General features: G+C 43.3%; 2 protein-coding genes across 4 annotated transcripts in view; one reads left to right on the top strand and one right to left on the bottom strand.

Annotated features, from left to right (window-relative positions):
* LOC105190042 (katanin p60 ATPase-containing subunit A-like 2) overlaps positions 1–4,756 on the top strand; it is a 20,314-nt gene extending 15,558 nt beyond the window's left edge. For 2 of the 3 annotated variants that reach the window (XM_011152517.3, XM_025300697.1), the window contains 7 exons: positions 875–945; positions 1,679–1,861; positions 2,355–2,670; positions 3,082–3,250; positions 3,325–3,437; positions 3,613–3,818; positions 4,088–4,756. In XM_011152517.3, the coding sequence (XP_011150819.1) occupies positions 875–945; positions 1,679–1,861; positions 2,355–2,670; positions 3,082–3,250; positions 3,325–3,437; positions 3,613–3,818; positions 4,088–4,472 (1,443 nt within the window). In that variant the 3' untranslated portion in view covers positions 4,473–4,756. The remainder of the gene's footprint in view (positions 1–874; positions 946–1,678; positions 1,862–2,354; positions 2,671–3,081; positions 3,251–3,324; positions 3,438–3,612; positions 3,819–4,087) is intronic. The other variant, XM_025300696.1, reaches the window with a different exon arrangement.
* A 94-nt stretch (positions 4,757–4,850) lies between these two features.
* On the bottom strand, positions 4,851–6,664 carry Smn (survival motor neuron). Its single transcript, XM_011152518.3, has 6 exons — positions 6,494–6,664; positions 5,954–6,139; positions 5,717–5,831; positions 5,282–5,573; positions 5,143–5,213; positions 4,851–5,036 (listed from the first exon to the last, which is right to left on the bottom strand). Exons 1-6 carry the CDS (start codon positions 6,536–6,538, stop codon positions 4,978–4,980), a joined length of 768 nt encoding a protein of 255 aa, XP_011150820.1. The 5' UTR covers positions 6,539–6,664; the 3' UTR covers positions 4,851–4,977.
* Between the last annotated feature and the right edge of the window lie 9,281 nt (positions 6,665–15,945).

The raw sequence follows: 15,945 nt of genomic DNA, 5'->3' as shown, positions 1-15,945 counted from the left end.
ACACGAGAAAATAAATCTTATACATACGCTCTTCATTCCCGCGTCGCTGTTCGATCGCGGAGGTCGCGAGTCGCGGCGAATCGATTATCGCCTGATACTGACGTTTATCGGGGATCTTGTTCATCGAATATTTAAGGAAATCTAAGAGAGAGAGAGAGAGAGATTCGTAGACGTTAATCGGGACATTGACATTTGAATGTCGTATTTTTAGCCCGGATATGTTTAGCTCTCCTTCCTGGTCAACGTAATAATTAATCGAGAACGTCACTAAAAATTATCGTGATATTTGCAACTTGTCGAATTACTATGCTGAACGGGAACCGAAGAATTGAACGATTTCTTCCAATACGACGGTGATGTATTCGCGTCTGCGAATCCTATTTCGAGGAGTAGGAAAATTGTGTTCTCTCCTCGCACGGCTCACGTGCCACATACGTGTGATGAAGGAAATCCGATAATACAGACATATCCGGCCTCTGATGGTTAAATACATAGGTGTGACATTATTTTTCTCCTTCATTCTTTTTTAAATCAGTTATTTATGTTTTACCGGGAATTTGATAAAAATAGCTCGGCCGGTCGTCGAACTCGCCGTATCGATCATTGGCGAGTGCTTAAAACGGAAAGGTAATACGTGACAAATAGACGTCGCGGTTTAGAAGACGAATTTAAACACGAATTAAAACGAGTCGATATCCGTCGTCTGTGACCGTCAGTCTTCCCATTCACACGTCTAATATAAGCGCGCGTCGGAATAATATTTAGCTCGACGACGACGATATAACGGTACGTCCGTAAGCATGCGATATAAAAGAGGAAAGAGTGAAATTGTAAATTTAATAATGCGCGGCTATTAATATTAACGGTCAATCAGGAAGAGAAACGTGCCCTGGAGCGTAGGCGTCATCTTGTTTACCTGATCGCCGCCTTCTTACGAGAACAAGGGTGAGTAGTTGATGATATTTGTAGCACTACGTTTGGCATTTTCGCGATCGTTATTTATACGAGATTTCGCTCACTTTCATCCGCTTTGGATTGAGACACGTGATCAGAATAAACTCGCAATTCATATATATTATTGTTGAATATATATTTCATACTTATAGGATCGATGAAAAATTTTGGCTCCATTTTTTATTGATCCAAATTATTTGTCAGTTAAATAATCACCATTATTGTCTATGATTCTCTGTCAATCTGTAATACACAAACATCGACATTGTCTTTTGTATAACGCGAATGTAACGTTACTTCTTCTAAAATTCAGTCAAACTTTTTAAATGACCCAATAAATTACCGCAAAGAAAAAACTTCAAGATGAAACTCGCTTGCTGAAACAACTTAAAATTGACACTTAAAATTGAGCGAAGTTTTGTCATTTTATAAATCCAATAACAGCTCACCTCTTTCAAACTCCAAGCGCTAATATCTCCTTGATAAGAAATTGTCGCATGTAAAATGCCTTCTTCTCTGGCTGCAATTTCGCGGTTCGAATAGTTATTCTGATTTTTTTTTCTGTCATCGGAAATATACTCTAGCGTTATGAACAAAATGCACAAGTGCGCGATTTGAGAAAAGAGAAGAAGAAAAATAAGTCGCGACGCGCACGCAAAATTGCACAGATAGTCGCTCAACGAGACCTGTTCAGGATTGTTATTGAGCACAACGTCTCTCGTAGATATTCCAATACCGCGGAGAGCCTCTTGAAGGAAGCGCAGCTCTGCCGGGACGTTCACGTATGCGATAATATCGACCTGGAGACCATCATTCTCGAGTACGCCGATTATTATTACGCCAAGTACAACAGATATCCTAAGTTCTGCAAGAAGATGGAAGCAGCCGGCAACGTCGCGCAAAATACGTATGAAATACAGCTCATTATATTCGCGCGGGTGTAACGTCAGGTCGTGCGGAATATCGGAAACCACCGGATGGGGTGTAATAGAGCTTCGAGGGTTTATCGCGCGCCGACGCGACGGTTTTGTGCGCCGCAAGAAGTGGTCCGCGTTTATGGACACCCGAAAGATGAATTCGGCAATTCGGGCAATCATCAAGCGGAAACATACATACGCGGTATACGAATAACGAATATGTTAATATAACACGGAGTATGTGCTGATATATGTGTCGTGCGTGGGATATTTGCGAATTCAGCCCTTTTATAAAAAGCCCGGTCTTTTTATAAAACGCGTCCGCGGCGCGTAAGAGGCGCGATGTTTTATAAAAAGAGGATAGTCTTTTTATAAAACGGTTGAATTTATAAAAATCCTCTCGCGTATATGTATTAGATATATGGTATGTGTGTGTCAGCTTCTGATCATAGCGAACGTTAAATTGCAATCTCTCTCCCGTAGCTGCGGTAAAAAGGAGAGAGTCTCGAAAACTTTTAATTTGAGACAAGAGGACGGTCGAGCCGTCGGCGACGAGTGTAACAATACCGGCAAGAGCAAGATTGCGCAGAAACACGTCGTTGCGTCGAACGAGCTGAATCTCGGTATCACGGTGACGCCCATTTTCCCGGCGGAGAGCGGCGATCGAGCGGCGATAGTACAGCCGATAGCCATGTCCGACGAAGCGTTCACCGATAATAACGAGAGGATACTGAAACCCATCGGCGATCTCTACCCGCCCGGCTCCGAGCTGAAGGAAATCGCCGACGTTATATCGCGGGTAACACATGGAAACGAAAAATACGGTCGCGTTTGTCTTCGAACCTGTCGCTTGGCAATTTGCATAGAATAAATCGACGAGAATCTAACAAGTCGAGAAACGAAGAGAAAGGCGCGTGAATTTTGCCGTGAATTTGGAAGTGATCGGTAAAATGAGAATTGCGTGTGGCTCCGAGTGATTTCAGATTATCGTTCGTTCGTTAACTCCATTCGTTAATATTTTGTCACCCGACTTTGCGGATGTGCGATGTCGATAAAATTAGAGACGTCTATCTTTTAGAGGGAGCAAACAGTAGAAGCATAATTATTAAAACAAGATATTTTCCCGATCGTTTCGTTATTAGATAGTTGATGCACATAAGTGCAAAGAGACAGCTAGGCGCAAATGGAAATTGGGCGAAATAATTCGCAGGATATCGTGCAACAAAATTTGAACGTTCACTGGGATGATGTAAAGGGGCTGAAATTTTGTAAAGCGTTACTGAAGGAAGCCATAGTGTATCCTATGAAGTACCCGAGTTTGTTCAACGGCAAACTCGGCGCTTGCAAGGGTGTCCTGTTATATGGTCCGCCGGGAACTGGTACGTAATCGCGAATTCATTTTATCGACGAAATCGATAGCAAGGTTAACGAGGGAACCAATCACCGAACGCAGGTAAGACGATGCTCGCGAAAGCCGTCGCTACCGAGTGCCAATCGACTTTCTTCAACATCACCTCGAGCTCCGTCATCAGCAAGTGGAGAGGCGATTCTGAAAAATATATTCGCGTAAGTTAATCAGTCTCGGACGATAATTGCTCTTCACTTGGTACCGCAAGCACAGTGTTTAACATGCTGCGTGTACTCAAAGGGAAAAGAAAATGTGAAATAAACGGGGAATAAATGGTCTTTCTTTTTATAACGAAAGAGAATCGCAGGACGGAGAAATCTCAATTGAATTTAGGTACTCACCGATCTTGCCAAACATTACGCGCCAACGATCATCTTCATTGACGAGATCGACTGGACTACCACGAAGAACGCGGACTACGCTTCGTCGAGCTCGGAACCCGCCAGGAGATTTCGAGCGGAACTTCTCGCTAGATTAGACGGGTTGTTGTCGATGGAGTATATGAATGTGACACTATTAGCAGCCACGAATGTTCCATGGTAAGTGCAAAGCGCGCGCGATTATACAAAAATAACTTTGATTATTTAATTTTTACTTTCATACTGAATCTATTCTTGATCATTAAATGTTTTGAACTCAAAGGAAGGACATGGCATCGGTATAACGTATTCTCCGAGGGAAGACTGTTTTTGAGTTACTTTTAATATTCGAGTTATCTCACCGTGTATTTTTAGTCTCTTTGAAGGCCTTTGAACCGTTCTTTTCGCCCCTTCGTGTTCCAATTTCAAGCGAATTTCACGTTACTCAGGAACATAGATGTCGCCCTGTTGAGACGCTTGGAGAAGCGCATCTTCGTGGACCTACCTGATGAAGCCAGTCGGCTGGAAATTTTGCAATTTTACGTGCATCAGGATTTGCACGAGTCTTCGGAAATGTCGGATCTTGTGAAAGAAACGGCTGGTTACTCGTGCGCGGACCTGAAACTGTTGTGTAAGGAGGCATGGATGAATCAGTTGCGGCCCGTTTGGGCCAGGCTCGAGAGTAAGGCTGTCTCGGTGAATGATATTCAGAACGACAGTCTGATCAATGCGATGAGCCACATTGCGCTTGCAAAAAACAACGTAAAACCAATCGCTAAGCACATGAGTGACCAATATGCCAAGTGGCACAAAGAATTTGGTTCCTTTGGATAATCCATTGTATAGATGTGGGCAAGCTCGAGGCAATTTACATCACGGAATACGCGCGATAATTGACAAATAAGCGGCGAGCCGTTTACAAATGAATGAAACGGCAGTAATTTTGCGGTGCTCGGAATTTATCCATGAGCGTGCCACGAGAATTCTATTATAAATTTTTTTACATATTACAGCATCAGCCATGTTACACGAATGAAAACAGATATTACATTCTCAAGTCAATTAATCACATTAAATTCCTTCCGTAGAATATATCAGAATCTTTCGTTTTCGCGACATATGCACAATAATGATTAAAATTTTTATATCATTTTTGTTTCGGAAATACATATGTGTGTAAGCACTGGTTGATTATAGACATATACGAATAAGTCTTCTCGTACGTATTTATAAAGTATTTGTTTTTTCCCTCATACACAAACTTATATATTAATATAGCGCATATACAAGTGGTGTTGAAACCATGAGATGAAACCTTCCACCAAGTGCCGGGACACTATTAATAGTTCTGTTTTCTCTGCTTATTTCGATTCGCCTGTTTTAGTCCATGATAATAACCTATGTACAAATCATGATATTGCGTATGCTATATTTCTTTTTTAGAAAAATATAATATACATTAAAAGATATATACATCTTTTGTTACGTAAAATTGTAAAATTACCTGTATGAAACCCACTTATATACCAAGACATTAGCATACTAGACAAAGCATCCGTGTCGTTCTCAGGTAATCTATAAATACATATTGTTAGTTTATGATAATGTAAAAGTAACGCATTTTGCTAAATCGTTATCCTTACTTGGCCATTAACTGTGGTGGCAAGGGCGGCGCGGGTGGTACTCCGTCTATTGGCAAACTAAAGGATTGTGGCATAAAGCTACTTTTAAATGACCTGGGATCTTCTGGATCGCAATCCATCGTTTCGCCACTCTGTTTGTAATTCTGTTGAGAATTATAATTAGATGCATCGAAATCACAAGCTTGTTGATCAGCCTTCTCCTCAATCGCATTCTGATTTTGAGCAATCTGACTTTCTAGACCGTTAGATTCTAGAAGAGAATTCAATTGCACTTTCTCGGTATTATTATATCCTGTAAAAATATAACACATTAATGTTATGTATATGAAAATACAAGCAGTTATATTGGTACATGTGGGCATTGTTTTATTATTGTTATTTTTATTTTATTGATAAGAAAAATAAGTCAGTATCAATATGACCAAAAATAATTACCAATAAATTTCACCATGCATACACCAGAATTTTCATAAATCTTCGTTATAATAGCTTCGTAAGTTTCTCCATCTACAGAATATACTGCACGACATGGAGCACCGACTGTCCATCTCTTGAAATTACAGAATTACAAAAGAGAATAAAACTTAGCACTTTGAACTAAATAAAAAAATGCAATATAAGAAATATGAAAATATATAACACAAATAAAAATTTAGTAATATATTACCATACCTTAAAAGGTTTTTTTGCTTGATTTCGACTTTTGAAGTTCTGAGATTTTTGTTTTGGCTGCCAATCTTGAAAACCTTGTGTATCTTTTGCAATACGTTTAGCTACTTTTTCCTTAGCCAAATTAACAGCTTTGTCATATGCTTGTATTAAGGCTGTATCATCCCAGGTAGTATCACCTTCATTATCCTGAAAATTATCAATTTACTTAACCTTCACATTTTATTATTTTTAAGTTCTCATGTAATTTCTTACATGTATTCTATATTTTATTTCTACAAAACTAAAGATTAATCAGTTATGTTAAAATTTTGAAATTGTTTTAAATTACAAAATTAATCTGTGCTTTATTACACTTGTACATTTATCATCTGAAATCCAAATACATATTCAGAATATGATGCATAAAAAGAAAACAAAAACAATATGTGGAAAAAACAAACATGTCAGAGAAATATAATCTAAACTAGTTTGTAGATAAGACCATTAAAATGTAATTATAATCTCTCTATTATTGTTCTATATATGAAAATGCTCACGTACAGTTCCATTTCCCCTGACGAATAATAAATTATTATCTTCAGACATTCTGTTGAAAAAATATTCAAATGCAGGTTAAGTTTTCGTTCTTGAGAAGCGAATGTATCTCACACTTCCCAACGTACATTACAATTCTATAACGCCATTATATCTAAGGATCTCCAAGAGAGGTCTCTGTAGATTCTCCTATAGACCCTTAAAATACCCTTGCTTGTTCGAAAGCACGAGAAACAGTGGTGACTCATAGTGGAAATCTTAGAACTAAATATCATATAGCTGAGACTCGAACCTGTCCGAGCAGAACTCCCAAAACTTTTGATGGAGCGAGTTTATGTCTAACTAGATGGCGCTAGATGGCGCCAGATCGTCTGTTGATCAGTCTCATCAAATATAATTAATCATATTATTATTCTCCAAAATATAATTCCAGAATTTCCACTACGAGTCACCATTATCCTTAATGAAAAATTGAGCACGTAACGCAACTCAGAGATAAACAGAAAAAAAAAAAATATATATATATATACTCTTATTACATAATTAAAATTAAGTAGGATTCAACGGATTATAACTTCGACTAAAATAACGATAAGAGCATGGTTTGAAAATCATTTTGCAATTTAGAGTTTCTAGTTTTTAAAGATATCAATATTATAGCATTGCTGTCGTTTATCAAGATACAATAAACCAAGCGATAAATGACAAAATCACTGAATTTTTAATTATATTGTTCATATCAAAAACATATTTTGAACAAAAATGTGAGAAATATAGAAATTATAAAGAAAGAACCTTAAGCTTTTTATTCATTTGTTAACGAATGTTACACGCTTCTCTATAATGGATTAAAGCTGAAACGTTTTTTTAAAGTTGAAAAGTCTATTAAAAAAAATTGCACCGTAATTTATCTGTATGCAAATTAAAACTTACTTTCATCAGAAATGTGAAAGGTGCATTTCAAAGAGAAAAAACTTTCTGTATTTTATTCATTTATTAATGAACTGATATACCGATTTTTTATCTTTGGTGAGCGGTTAAAGTCGAAAAGATGCTTTTGACGTAATGTTAAATAACGCGGTGGAAAAAATCACGTCTCAATCTGTGAACATGTCGGATGGGTGAATGGGGGAGAGGAGGGGCCAGTGTGGGTGTGAGTATCCACCCAAACTTGTTAATCTTCAATAACGTGAATAGCAGATTTATTTAACTTTCGTTTCTACACTTGATGTTGAAAAATATAAAAATCCTTAATTTTGCTACGAATAACATTGATCAAAGAGACGAGAACAGAAATGAAAGCAATTTGACAAAGTATGTACTACACGCACTGGTTACAATTGTAGAAAAAGTTCAGCATTTCTTGGGAAGAAAAAAAAAAAAAGAAAAAAAATAATGGAAATCAAATAAAATATTTGATCTTGTTTAGCGGAAACATTCGTGAGTACCGACACTTTGTGACAAAATTTTTGCCACACGGTCACCTATCTTTTCGCAGACGCGGAAGTTGTCAAATCCATTATTTGTCACTTCGAGAAAGCGAATGATTAGTTCTCCCATTTCATATAATAATAAATAAAATATAATAATAAATAATAAATAAACGCGAATAAACAGAAATCCGTATAAAATGGGATATTTTCGATTCGTTCATATAAATGCGTGCAACGCTCGTGTCTTAAACGCTCCAAGAACTCCGAGGGCACAATTTAAAAGCATCACGGATGTTTCACTCTTTCCACCCAGTGCGGAAGGAGACTCTTCGCTATTCACACTATTCTCCCGTAATGAATGCACGCGTGCTATAATACCGAGCACGATGCATCATCGCGAACAGAGCGGGCGCGCGCGTCTATTCGACGCTCGATATCGCATCTCGGAGAACTCGTCGGCGTAATTTGTCAGCCATTCAGTTTGATAACAATATGGATCCGATACCCCGCGCACCTACACGTAGAGACCCGTGAGATTCGAAACTTTGTCGCGTGCCCGCGGAGGGAGGAGGAAGAGGGCGATGGGGTGAGAGGCCTCGGTAGAAAGGTGACGTAGAGGGGCGGTGGGTTGACCCAGTTCGTTCATTCGAGCCTTCAATTCTGTATTCTTCGCTGGGCGGAAGTTGCTGTTCGCCGCGAACGGCTTCTTGGTGACAAATTGGAATTAGAAGTAATCGCGTTAGTTGAACGTTAGTTGTTAACGAAACTCGTGGGGTTAATCGAATTTATCTGACTGCTTTCTATCTCTCTGTCCCTCTGTCTCTTTCTCTCCTTCTGTTCTCTGCTCAACTCTGTTTCAATCTCTCTCCCGGAACACTGGAGAAATTCAGCTGGTGCAAGTTGAAGCGGTTGGCAGTCGCCTTTGGGAGGAGGAGAGAGAGAGAGAGAGAGAGAGAGAGGGGGGGAGAGGAACACCGTTCAAGATTTATTAGACATTCGAATTAGTTCACACGCTATTAATTCCGAACTGTACGACGCCTCCATCGCGACCATCGCTCTTGGGCCTGCCTCGGTCGTCATCGGGACTAACCACTTGACCATCTCACAGCCCTTTAGGGGTTCAGCCGGAATCTATTAAATGTGTCGATTTGGATTATGGCGGGTCGCGAGGCACGGGTAGATATCTCCGTCGCGTATCAACCGAGGAAAGTCAACTTCTAAGTCAAGATACATGCGCATTCGCGATACGTTATTTGATGATCTCTCAGAGAGAGAGAGAGAGAGAGAGAGAAAGAGAGAGACTCTAAGAGTCGCGAAGAGCATGTTTCTTCTATCATCTATCATATTCTATCATATGTACGTGATGTATACGCACGATAGAATGAGACACCTCCCGACGCGAGTCCAATTTCCGAAGATCTCCCCGCAATTTTCGAGTCTCCGGGAAACTAGCGCGATTATTCTCCCGAGTATTCATGAAGGATCCGCTAACACGTGTCTACATTTCTAGTGACTGCAAATTTTACATATAGTCGCAAGATTTACAAATTTTATTTACAATCATCAAAATGGAAGGACACCAATATACTTCGCAATTAAAAACTTGACCGGGAGAAACGGCTGGAGAAACGGTGGAAACGGAGTCAACGAGTGAAGAATCGCATATATTCATTTTGACTTCATTCCTGCCAGAGCAAGCGATGAGAGAGAGAGAGAGAGAGAGAGAGAGAGAGAGAGAGAGAGCCTCCAATTACCCAGTGGTATCCGCCACTCCAGCTTCACTTGTCGGCAGAATACCTGAGAAAACGAGCGATTTACGCAGTCGCGCGCCAGCTCCCGGCATGTTCACGATTGCGAGCATAACTGCGAGCCGAACCATCTCCCGCCGTTACGTCGTGCTAGCGAGCTCGCCCGTAAGCTCTCTCAAGCGCACCGTACAATCGAGCGACATGGGCGTTATTAAAAAAAATAAAAAAAATAAAAGAAGAAAAGAACAGCAGAGCGCGAGAAATTACGACGGTTGGCGTGACACATGCGACGACGGAACGAGCGCATTATATACGGCCGTCGCCGAGCGAAAGGATTCGGCCGTACGCGCGATTATAGCGAAATTACTCAATCCGATGGCAATCTGACGGAATTACACGTCGAAGTAACGGCCTCGCCGCGAGTGCGCCCGCTCGCTCTTTCATTCGTGCACTCGACGGCGCTCGGGCTCGGTCTCGGCGGGGGGGGGGGGGGGGCGGCGGCGGCGGCGGACGGGGTTGCTGAAACGGCCGGAGGGTTAAGAAGGGCCCGGGCTCCCTCCATCTACCTACCTCCTGCTGCCTGCTCGGCCAGGAGCTGGTATGCTTTGTGCTCACGCTATGGCGCACATAAATATCCCCCTTCGGCGAGTCGTACATCCGCGCGAGGCATCCGCGGCGCTGCGCAGGGGTGCGTCGGGGCTGCATATAGAGCTGCATCGCCAGCGCGAGCGCGTTATGCATACGGCAGGTCGGTCTCTCTCTCTCTCTCTCTCTCTGTCTCTCTCTCTCGCACGTCCACGAGCTCTGCCTGTGTTATCATTTCTTACGGTCGTCAGACACGCTACGCGGCCCGAGCTTGATTTTCGTCCACCACTCGCCAGCCCTCTCTCTCTCTCTCGCGCGCGCGCGCGCGCGCGCTCCCTCGCACGTCGGAATTTCGCAGGAAAGGAGTCGGGCAAAGTCGAGCCGCGTGACGATGCACGCGCGTTATTATTCGTGCTGCGATAATAACGGGTATGTATGTATGCATGCCCGTATATGCGTATGTGTACCTTCTTAGCGCGCATGTGTTTCTATGCGAACTAGAGCGAATATACGACGAGGAGCGTGCGTGCTGCGTGTTTCTTTCGCTCGTCGGAGTCTCGCAATCGAGGTTGTTGCACGTGGTATACTTATATACGCATATTTGATCAGCCGCGATATCGCGCCAGATTTCTACAAAGTGGGATTTTTCTTGTAATCTCGTTGGTTAATCGTTTCACGCGTCTCTATTTGCGACCGCTAATGACGACATGTCCGCGAGACTATCCAGCTTTCACACGTTTTAATTAAAAATTCTCTGTCGATACGAGCGCACGTACGTGTGTACGTCTGTGTGTGGGTACAACAGCTCTCTAAATATCCACGATACTTGTATAAGCTGATCTCCCAATTGATGTATAAGCCGTTCTAAATATGAAATATGGTAATCGATCAGTCGATACTCGAGAGAAAAATTCAGCACGCCACGGGTCTTTAGGTGGACGCGCGTGAATATAGATTTCCGTCTTACGGCGGTGGGAGGAATTGATATTCAAGGCGGGTGGATGCACTCGCATCTTCCGCTGCCGTGAGAGAGAGAGAGAGAGAGAGAGAGAGAGAGCTGCTTCACCGCCGCCGCCACCGCCGCACTACCACCGAGGATATATCTATGCGCCCCGTCGTATATGTTGAGAATATTCTAATTTAATATCACAAGCCCGTCCGCCTTCACAGAAGCTTCAAATGCCAATCGGGATTTCCACACTGCTCGTGAACGTTTCACGTTCTATTAACTTTTCGATCGATTTTCCCTCCCCTTCCCTCTTTTATACGTTCCCTTTTTGCTTTCCTACATTCTGCCGCGTTTCTTCTTTTTTTCTTTTTCCATGTATTAATGTATCTCGTAGCAGGCAAATATTTCGCGCGTTCTCTCGTTCGTATGGCCGTATTCCTTTCTTTCTTCTAAAGCGTGACGACACCGGCGATCATTGTTCACCGTAAAAGTTATTCGCGTAACAAACACGATTTTGTCATTAAGCGGGAAACGGAGAAAGGAGAGGAGACGAGAGGACGGCGCTCTAATTCATTTTCACAGCCCGATAAATAATTTCATTTACACCAGTCGAACTTGCACGGCAATCACAAAGCCGGTATGCTAATCGGATTAAAGTGGAAATTGACAAAGCAGCGGACAGATTGATTCCTACCTGGTAATTATTTCCGCGTATGGCTACGTAATTGGTACGTAAGTTGGCATGTCGATGAATACCCGCGTATAGCGAGCGTAGGTTGACAGAAATGTCCCGATAATCGTCCGCACTACGTAGGTACGTAATGCACGCGCACGAAAAACGCGGTCGCGTGACGCAGAAATGCACAATCTATCGATGAGAAGTGTCCCCCCCTCTCTCTTTCTCTGTTCTCCTATTCCTCTTCCTTCTTTTTCCACGAGGACATGTTTTTCAACAAATTGCACGGAAATAGCGTCGAGTCTTCGATATCGCCGCGGTGCATTCATATCAGCCGGTTTTGTGAGCACTAAATATTTGAAAAGTAATAAATATTTACACGAGACAGCTTTATTGCCGTTTGAGGTTTGTTGTGCAATAGTTTTCTGTTTCGCAGCGCGTCCACCGATCGAGACGAATTTATAAAATCGCGCGGATGCACACTCACTCCCCCGTTGTTGATTTGATATTTCGGTTTTAATACCCGAATGCGCCCAGCTTCGTCCCGGGGATCCAGGCGAGTGGGGGGTATCACAAGTGGGCCGGAATATCAACAATCGTTTTCATCGGCGAATAGAAATATCCCACTGCCCGTATATAGCGCGGCAATGGATTTACACAATAGACAAGGTATATTTAATAGAACGATCAAAGCCATTCCGTTGCATCAGCCGCGCTCGCTCTTTGATTGTTACCCTGGAATGGTTATAGATATGGATTTCATTGTGCGAAATAGAAAACAAAACGAATATGCATGCTCTCTCTCTCTCTCTCTCTCTCTCTCTCTCTCTCTCTCTCTCTCTCTCTCTCTCTCTCTTTCTCTATCGCCGCTACCGCCTTACGTTGGACCTACCATCGATGAAATTGCAAGCGCCGCGGCTCTCTCTCTCTGTCTCTCTCTCTCTCTCTCTCTCTCTCTCTCTATTTTCTCCTACCCGAGAAAAACGATTATATATCAATCGCTGATTGCGGGCAAGAACGAGCGAGTTAACCAGATATCGAGGCACGTTCTGCACGAGTGACGCGAAACGATCGTCATAAATTCGAGATACTGATATTGAGACAGCTACACACGGTGAACGCGAAAGGTAACGTCCGGAAAATCCCGTCTCCGCGGAACCGTACCGTCGAACCGCCGCCGCTCGCTTCGCAAGTCCGTGTAATTAGCAAAGCGGAAGGAGCAGCGAGGGGAACGAATCGATTCCGTACTCGCTTACGCGGGAACCGTCCGAGGAGGATCCCGTCTCGACGTCAGCCCGACTGCGTCGGATAACGAATTCCGCTCGTGCCCGTCGTCGGGTTACTTACGTCGACTTGTATAATTATTCGATATCCCGTGCACCGTTGTCGACGCGGAACTTAGCGATTCCACGGGGAAGGTGTGTTGCGATGTCCCGGGTAAAATTTCTTGACGGTTCGACGAGACGGCGCCCGCCACTGAATATTAATGTAGGGGGAAGCGTGTCTCTCTCATCGGTCCGGGCCCGATAGAGGCCCGAGAGAGCGGGAGAGCAAAATAGCGAGAGAGAGAGAGAGAGAGAGAGAGAGAGAGAGAGAGAGAGAGAGAAAGGGATCAATCGATTTCCGAGCAGGTTGTTTCAGGAACGACGGTGGCAGTATCCCGCTAAAGTGATGAGATTCGGAAGTTCCGTCCTTTCACGGCGTTTAGCCGTCTCGTACGCTCGAGCGAATAGCGTAACGTTGTCTTCGCCAGCGAATACGTCTTCGAAGGTCGCGCGAGAGCAGCTTCGAGGCGAGCGCGAGAACTCTCCAACAAGAGCGGGTTATTGGCGCGGCAGGACTCTCGCCGATTCTTTCTTCCTTCCTCACAGCCGAGACGACTGCGAACTTCGCGATCGAATTTCCGCGCGATTTCTAAGGAAGCGCGCTTCCGCTCGTTTAGATAATTAATTGCATCGCTGACTACATCATGCTGACGGAGGACCGAAAGAATCGGCCAATGAGCCGCTCTTGTAAGCAAGCGGGGTCGGGCGCGACTTTACGCGAAAGCGGAAAGAACAATCAGATAAGGCTCTTGAATAATTGCGCAATCGCGTGGCTCCCCGCGATCGCGCAATGCGGATTCTTCGGCGCTCTTCTTGTCGAGTATTACGGGCGAAACGAATCTCCCTCTTTCTCCTCCCGGCGAGCCGCGGACGTGTCTGCATTCGTAGCGTAGGATCGGTCGAGGAGTTCAATCCGATTTCCAATTAACACGGGAGTGAAACGAATGAAAATTAAGATTAATGAATACAAAACGTCGCGCGTACATGCGCGCAACGTACAGGCAGCGATATCAATGGTGCGCCGTTGTGCAAACGCTGGGGGAAGATCACAGACGACCACGACGACTACTCGCACGATGAATAATTCGTTTCCATTGTGCGCGACGAATTCAAATTTTATTAAAAAGAGAGAGAGAGAGAGAGAGAGAGAGGGAGAGAGAGGGAGAAAGAAAAATAAACTGAACTTTTCCATTGACTCTGAATATTTTTCCTGATGATTTTTAAACGAGCCGACTTCGGCGTTGCTTACGCGTCGAATTAATTACGAGATGATAATCGTGTTCGTCAGAGTTCGATGTATTATTAGCTGGCTGCTGGAGTGAACCCTAGTTTACTCTAAAATTTTGCGGCTCTCTGTGCGTGAATCAACCGAATTCCAGTTCCGGCAGCAGTTGGATCGCCGCAACACCGTTTTTAACACAGAGAGCGCGATCCCGTAGCGTCACTGTATTATTAGTCGAAGAAAAATCGCATTGCATCGGCTCCACTCTCCTGCGTCTTCTCCATCGTGAAAAGACAGAAGATCAGCGGTGGTTAACACGGTAACGTTCTCACAAACAGTACGTGCGGTGGGCGCGCATCGGTTTCATGCAGGCTCGCGTAAAAATATTTGCTCTACTAACAACGCGACTACGTTAAAAACAGGAGTCGGTCCGTGCAAACAATGGCGTACGGCGTCACCGCCACACCATTGCCGTTGCCACCTACGCTACCAGCGAGTGCGTTGTTTTTTTTCTAACGAAAACGACGAATCAGTGCGGGTATAACACAGCTAAAAGTATATAAAGCTATGTCTGTCTGAAGTGCTCGTCCGCCAATAGCGCACTGCCGTTTATGTATTACGATGAAGATACAAGTGGAATTACGGTGCTCCGGCTTTTCTTTCTACCGTTAGTTTATACTCGCGTGTTACAACGCTTAAATATATAATGGCGTATTTCCGAGGTGAATGTGTTTCCGGGGTGAAACAACACCACTTTTTTAAACGTCTCCTTTTGAACTGACAACTTTTGAAAATACAGAAAGAGAGAGAGAGAGAGAGAGAGAGAGAGAGAGAGAGAGAGAGGCAAAAGAGAAAGAGAGAGAGAGAGAGAGAGTAGAGAGTTCGTCTCTCGACGAGATAATTACATTGTTACTTGGAGGTTGAATGAACGTGACTGGAAATATCAAGTGTCGAAGCGAATTTGTCTGCAGGAGCAACGAGATAGTAATTATTAAAGATCTGTATCTTTGAATTCGATATTCAATTATCAATTGACATTGATAATTATACATTGAACGTTCAATGGATTAGACATCCGCGTTCAGCTCGACGCACGTTATTTTTGATTCACTGACCGAATTGGTCCCGTCAAGATCCAATTTATCTAAAGCTTTCAGTCGCGAACCTTTTCGCGGTCGGAGTGTACCAAAATGTCATTTACTTTTAAATGTGGTATATTTTCTCAGTCGCTTTAATTATTACGATCGAAAGCGAAGTGGCGGAATTCGTAAAAAGTCGGCGCATGTTACCAGGTCGCCGCGACAATTTCGACGGGAGAGGAAGTTTGCGAGTTTCCGTAATGCGATTTAAGAAATCGCGAGATACTCGCGAGATAAATTCCGCTTCAAACGGAATTTAACATGCTTATCGGCGACGTGAAAATTAATTCGGCGAAACGGACTCCACAACGGCGCGATGCAATCGCGCGCGCTCGCGAGGTTGCTGATAAATATCAAATAAAGCCCTATAAAATATGCTCA

This window comes from Harpegnathos saltator, unplaced genomic scaffold (assembly GCF_003227715.2).
Source record: "Harpegnathos saltator strain DR-91 unplaced genomic scaffold, Hsal_v8.6 scaffold38, whole genome shotgun sequence".
NCBI lineage: Eukaryota > Metazoa > Arthropoda > Insecta > Hymenoptera > Formicidae > Harpegnathos > Harpegnathos saltator.
The sequence above is the reverse complement of the archived record's forward strand: the minus strand, read 5'-3'. Positions and strand labels throughout refer to the sequence as shown.